This window comes from Euprymna scolopes, chromosome 22, assembly GCF_053919585.1.
Source record: "Euprymna scolopes isolate OS-2025 chromosome 22, ASM5391958v1, whole genome shotgun sequence".
NCBI lineage: Eukaryota > Metazoa > Mollusca > Cephalopoda > Sepiida > Sepiolidae > Euprymna > Euprymna scolopes.
Genome location: NC_136503.1, coordinates 31,376,133 through 31,383,252, shown reverse-complemented (window position 1 = coordinate 31,383,252; position 7,120 = coordinate 31,376,133). Strand labels below are relative to the sequence as shown.

The following is a 7,120-nucleotide window of genomic DNA, read 5'->3' as shown; positions in this document are numbered from 1 at the left end:
TTTTGATTAGATTTAATGTGTAATTACTAAGCAAAGAGAAGAAGTACTTACCGGATAAAAAGTATAAATCGCTGAAATAAAACAAGTATTTTTCTTTTTTCACTTTTTTTTCATACCAGGTAAAATTCCTTATTAGTCATTGAAATAGGGTATTGTTGCAATATTTTTGACTCGTGATGGAGTATGATCTCTCACAATTGGGAGATTCTATTTATAAACGCTGTTCCTAAAAACTGATGAATCAAATTAATTCACGTTCTGCTATCAACCAATCAGAAACCAGAATTGATCCATAAAAAGTAAACCTTTTTAGCAACCTTGCACATATTTTTCTCTTCTGAACAAGAGAAGGGTATTTTGCTCTTTGGCTACAAAATTATAAAATCCAGAACCTGTACAGCTGTCTAGTGAGAACTCGTCATCTCCATGACTTGTATAGAATAACTAACCATCGGAAACTTTTCTGAAACTAAATGATGCCTTCCAACTCAAGGGATTATGGGCCCAGCACTCTTCCACTGCAATTAACTCTATTTTTATATAAGATATAAACTTTTAAGCAGAATTTTACGAGAGTCTTTAAAAAAGTAAAGGATCACGAAGTTTAAGAGTTACGGAGATGGAAGTGCTAACATTAAAACGAGGACCTTTTATGCTCGAGAATTATTTTATGCATAGTCACCAGCATTTTCAATGTACTTTTGCCAGCGATGAACGATGAGCGTTCGGGGGCGCTTTGTGCAATGAAGGTCATTCCAAAAGTAAATTCTTCTTATTTTTTTAATTATATAAGTTGAAGAGCTACAAAGACGGAAGGGGTACTATTAAAACGGACAACCTTTTGTAATTTAGAGTTGATAATTCTACACGGAATTGTTCATTCTCCTTGCATTTTTGATACGAATTCAATGACGCAGTATTGCTTCTGACGCGGTTGTTGTTTTTTTTTTTTTAGAGTGTCACGCCGTCAATATCTGCAACAGAAAGATGAAAGTTCAAATAATGAATGCATAAGTTCATTTATCATAGCAATACAATTTGCAATCTTTTCTAATCCATTTGAGGAGAATAAAAGAATAGGAGGCATTACTTCTGGAACGCTCATCGCATGAGAAGTTTTATTTTTCTAAATGTATTTACCAAAATAACATTAAAAGCTCTAATGCTAACAATAAAATTTATTACCTTGTGAACGGAAAAAAAAAAGAAATAAGAAGAATTTATACTTCTTAGTTTAATCGCAAAACGACTAACTCTTAACAGCAAGGTTTTTGCCTATTTTGTGTGATATTTTATGTCTTTCTTTGTCCTAGGAGGTCTAATCTGTTAATTAAATATTTTGTTTAACAAGACTGTCTTGGAAATTCCATTCTCTGGAGGTCACACTTATTTTCTTTTTTGGCTTCAAAGCAAGACTTTCCTTTAAGTTTGTTTTTCCTTTTACTATTTCTTTCAGTAAATATTGTTTTTATAAGGATACATCAAATAAATCACAGAATACAAGCGTTTGTTCTTTCGCTCTGGTATTTTTACTGTCATGATAAATTTTCTTCAATTGGCATTAACGTGGTGCTTATGTACCTTGAACCATTATTCGCGTTTTTCAATTACACTTTCTTCCCAGTTTTCTTCATTGCTTTAATAAGTTTTAAAGATTTTTTTTTCTCATCTGAGTTAAAATATTAAAATGTATCGGCCTTTCTTTTTACTCGATTTTTTTTCTAGGACGGCTATCTATGAAATACAAATTTTATTTTCCTCGCAAATTTCAATTCTACAGAAGACATGCCTGACACTGTTACGATTAGGTGTGCTATGATATGACTTGTAGGAACTTGTAATTCTTGTTTATTAGTCTAGTATTACAATGATTTTCGTAATATTTGTTGTGGCGTAAATTTTGAAAAGAAATAACGAGAAGACTCGGAAACAGTGAAATGAATAATATATTAACAGAAATACAGACAAGTGTGTTGTTTGAGTTAGAACTCCGATCAACTGAAGGACAAGTAATGTTACGTCTTTCTCCCTCTAAGTCTTGGGTTCAGACTGACTGGGAAACAGAACCTGCTTACCGGAAATGACGTCAGGAATAGTCCATAGTCAGAATGTGTAGGCGTGCCACCCCACTATGTTCTTTTCAATTCTCTGACAAATTCCATGTATTATGTTTCTGAATTTTTAAGATGAAGATAGATAATTTGGATTATTTGGATTATTCAGAGATCTGTTCCCATCTTGAGTGTCATTCGCACAACGTTTCCATCGATGTAGCCTCCTACTTTTTTCTGGTGTATCTTGTCTTTTCGAATATTTCTCTCAAACTCGGAGGATCTTAACGAAATTTCAAATGGGTTCTTTTATTTAATCCACGGAGGTAACCTGCTCTCATTCCGTCAGCCATGATTGGGCAGAAGTAATTCGCATGTGTATTTCCAGTGTAACCGGCATTGAGAATTGAATTTTCTATTACCAAAAGAGTGTAACTTACGATTATTTTGAATTGAATTATAACAAACATTTATCCATTACGACACGGGTCCTTGCAGAGGTAATCCAAATAATTTAAATCATACGAATTTCCACCTCTTTGATTTTCGACTGAAGAGACAGTGAAATCTACGATCTTTCCTTCGTGTAGTATCACGTCCAGTGTCCTTACTTAAATCAGTGTGTCCGTTTGTACTTCCATATCTCAGAGGATTTTATCTTTTTTCGTTTTCCGTTACTGTTTTCGGTTTGTGTGTTCGATTTGTTTTTAATATGCAGACTTTGCATAATTCCCGGTGAACCGCCATCAACATGCACCTGTGTCTGTTTTTTTTTTTTTTTTTTTTTTTGTATTCCTTTTGTGCTAGTTTGCTGCAATCACTCAACATGTTATTTCCCTTTTCGTTTCTTTATCTAAAGAGTCTATATTTGCTGTTTTTCTGGGTTTTCTGGGTTGTCTGTCCATTGGTTTGAGTACCTGAGCTTTTCTTTTGTTTAGTTTATGAAGGGCACAGAATATCTAACTAAGTGTACTGCGAGAGTATTTATTCCTTATATTGTGTTCTTATTATATAATTGTGTTTCTATTATTTGATGATTTTAAAGGTCTTACCTCAAGGGAGAAAATTGTGATAGACATGCCAATTAGGATTCCATGATAACGTGTCAGCAGATCTGCTACAGCCACTTTACAGCCCTGTATAAAAAAGAAAATAGTCTTATATATAATAAAATAATATAGATTTTCTTAGTTGAAGCAACAGACATTTATTTACAGGTACTTCCAGAATAATACCTTGTCTCTTGTTCAAAAATATTCTCGTATTTCAACGTGATTAACAAAACTCTGTCGTATCTAACACGTGGTACTCTGTCTTGCCGTGTTTAGAACACGTCTTTTCCTGTCGCCCTCAGGCCACTTGTGTAACACGTCTATATTCATCATGATAGGGCCACGTTTTTCTTTTCTATAATCGTTATTTTTTTAGCAGTGACGTCCTCTCGCACAAGGCTCGGTCATTTGCATACATTGGCTGTTGCTGCGTTCGCGCTCTGTTACAACAGTATACAGACGCTATATCTTTTGTCTTTTAGATGCCTTGCTGCACTTTGCGATTGTATTTAAACTTTTGCCAATAGAGTTGATTTATTGATTGATTGGAAATGATGAATGCAATTTGTTAGTTCAAGTACTCGCCGGTGAAGCAAATTTTTTTTCAGCATTTTAACAAATATATTTACAAATTGCTCCTTATTATTAAATGAATAGTAATGCTTGATAATTAAAGTTTTTGTTAAATTACAAATTTAAGCTCACTCCTACTTCCACCCCCACTCCCAAAAAGAGATGTTGTTTTACTTACCGTAACAGACTCGGACATAAATTATATCTGTAATAGTAAGGATACTAATTCTTCGATCCCAACAGATTATCTGGACGCCAGTTTATCAGGTAGACAGCAGCAGTCTTGTTTGTTTGATGACACGTCGCAGTACCCCTTTTTCTTCTTCGTCGTGGTCGTTGTTGTTATGACGAAAGGTGTATTCATTGATAGTAGCAGGAAGGCGAGGGTCCCGCACAGTTTTTAGCTAAGCTTTGGTTCCAAGCGAGGTTTTGCAAGGTTACTGTCCAGTGTCCTAACGAGAGGTGCCGACTTACAATAAACTATTCAGAGGATATGGTTGTTAGCCAACTCGTAGCTGGCAAATACAGAATACCACTGGGCGAAGATCACACCGCAACGGGTAAAGATGCTATAACTGTGGAATTATTGGACACTTCCGAAAAGTGTGCGAATGTGATCCAACCAGACACAGTGGAAAGAGATTACCCCAGAAGGAGGGGTTACGGAGAGCTAAATTAGAGCTTTGATTGAAAATTGACCCAAAACGGGGCCAGCGAAAAAGGAATTAGAGTCTTTTTTATTTTAATGGCAAGTCCGGAAAAACAGCAGATAACCTTGCCATTTAGAAAGAGAGACGGCGTATCGTCGATATGAACTACATTTTTCTTGTAACGGAAAAAAACAATCAACTGTAAAGGTGATAATTTGGAGATATCAAGCGGATTGTTTAGGCTAGAGTTTTGACCCGTGTGGGGGGGGGGCAAGGATTGAAGTTGAGTGATCTTTCTTTTCAGCGGAGGAAGGAAAATAGAAGAGATCATCACCTGCTGCACCCAACTTCATATCAACCCTGGCTTTCATGGAAGTGACTGGACTTGCGTGCGTGGATGTCCGAGCCGAACCACCTAGGACTGTTTTTTTTTTTCGTGTTTCATCTTAACTGAAGGTCGGGTCAATACGAAACGTTATACAAAAACTAGAGATGTCAATAACGGAGTCAACAAGTGATTTAGCACGACACCAGTCAAATTTACTTAGCAGTAGAGGAGAAGGAGGAGGAAGAGAAGGAGGATATGGAGGAGGAGGAGGAGGAGGAGGAGGAGGAGGAGGAGGAGGAGGAAGAGGAAGAGGAGGAGGAAGATCAATGTTTTGTGAACGAAAATAGAAATTAACAGCAATCCCACATCTTGCATGGAGCAGAGGTAGATTCAAAAGAAGCCCCCTCCCCGAACCGCCACCCTCCATAAAAGTCGAAGTGTCTTTGATACCGGAATCCTATGCCGAATTCGGGCGCGCCTTAAACAAGGGGACTTGCCGTCGAATACACCATATCCAGGCCGTCCCGAATACAGGTGCTCAAACATGTTCTAGTAGCCCTGAAATACTGGAAGTATTGGGTGCACTAGTGATGTGTTAACACTAACTACTCATAGGATATGTGGAATCACGGACGACCTACTACACTTTAAGGGAATAATTTTTAAACGTATTAAAGTTGGCCTTAAAGAAACAGACAAATTGTTTACGTATCAGAGAACACGTCGGAATTTTACTTATCCGAGTCGGCACTGAAAGACTTAGAGTTAATGCGTTGCGAATTCCCACGCTAGCCATTGAAAGCTGACATGTCAACCTTGAATATTGGGATAGTACCATGTAGATGTCTCTAAAGAGAAACGGTTCTGAATAAACCTACAAGAATCCCGTTTACCTCTATTGGAAATTATAGGGAACTTTGGAACAATAGTTACGGGAGCGCTTCAAATCAAGTGCATTCAATACCTTCCCCCATCAACCGTTACAAGTGATGGCGGACGACACCTCTGACGCAGATATGGAGGTGGATAACTAAGACCCGACCAGGCACAAACCAACAAGTCCGATCCCACGACACGGCATGAGGGTAACACGACTACCAAGACCATTATTCCCACAAATGCGGTCATAAAGTGAGGGGCATGTAAAGAATGGGAACGAAGGACGAGACGGGTCGGAAAAAAGTGGAACAGCGGTCGTCATGCAGTGTTATAAATTCAGCACTAGTCTCGGACTCGGTAGACATTTTACAATGGGAAACAATGCAGTTGCGTAATCACCACACACATATATGTGTAAGTTCCTTTTAACAAGTCTCTTACCTTTTTGATGTAGGAATTCTTTGCTGTCGGGTAGAGCAAACAATCTTCAACAGCCTTCCGGTTTCGGCAACAAGATGGCGGAATTCTCATCACAAAACTCGTATTCAACATCCACTTGTCCCATTTTGTCGTCTTTTCGTAATCGGTGTAATTGTTAACACCACAACATTCAAACTGAAAACAAAAAATAAATCAACAATAAACAATAAGTAATTATCTAAGTTACATTCGTCATACGAGATTATCACCTTCCAAAGGATAACTTTACAAATATTCATTTTTGTTTTTCTGAATACAAAATATGTTCAAAATGTATCCGGACTAAAGCAAGATTTACTTACCAAGAAGCCATATTTAATAAAAAATGTTAAATTAATAAAACGTCATTTTAATTTTGACATGGGGAGGTCGTTCAAAATGATCTTAGACTAGATTTGAATTGGAAAAGTCTGAGTCGCACGATGATATTCGCTTTACACAGGTCTGAACGCTTCTTTCTTAGAACTGCCCGCCTATGGAACAGTGTTCTGCTTGCTTGCTTCTTGACCGACGACAGCATCGTTGCCTTCAAGTCCAATGTAAACAAGTTCGGAAAAGCCTGACAATGTTCACTACACAAATCTGAACATTTCTACCCCCCTCCCCAGCAACTTGTTTTCTATGGTTCTCGTGCACACCTCAAAATCACGTGTGCGACGTGATTTTGAGAGAACTGTTCGAGACCGTGCACATTAAAAGACCACGGTCGCCATCTTGGATCTTTTCGTTTTTCGTTCTCATTCCACACAACAGACAGACAATTTCCTAATAAAAAAAATTAGGTAAAATAAAACGTTGCTTTATGTTAAAAATATGAAGGACGTTCGAAAAATATCCAAACATAATTTGCATTTCTATAACCACCGTGAGAGTAAAAGAAGAAACTCGTTTGCTCGTAAAGAAAAACAAATGAAGAAATCGAATGCTAAACACGATAAATCCAATCTATAAATTAAACAATAAAAAGACGATCATATTAAATCTAGACTTCGGTTAAATGCTTTATTTAAAGGAAATGAAAATATGGCGATGTTAGATTATATTTAAAAAAAAGTGTGCGGACGAATATTGAAATAAAACATTTTTTCCTAGTAATAGCTTCACAAT

The 7,120-nt window shown here is 37.0% G+C and overlaps 1 protein-coding gene across 1 annotated transcript in view; it reads right to left on the bottom strand.

The window, feature by feature from the left end:
- The window catches only part of LOC145243947 (tetraspanin-18-like), a 132,937-nt gene that overhangs the window by 243 nt on the left and 125,574 nt on the right, over nt 1-7,120 (bottom strand). The window contains exons 6-7 of the mRNA XM_080107075.1: nt 5,975-6,148; nt 3,104-3,187 (exon numbers count right to left, since the gene is read on the bottom strand). Of these exons, the coding sequence (XP_079963201.1) occupies nt 3,104-3,187; nt 5,975-6,148 (258 nt within the window). The remainder of the gene's footprint in view (nt 1-3,103; nt 3,188-5,974; nt 6,149-7,120) is intronic.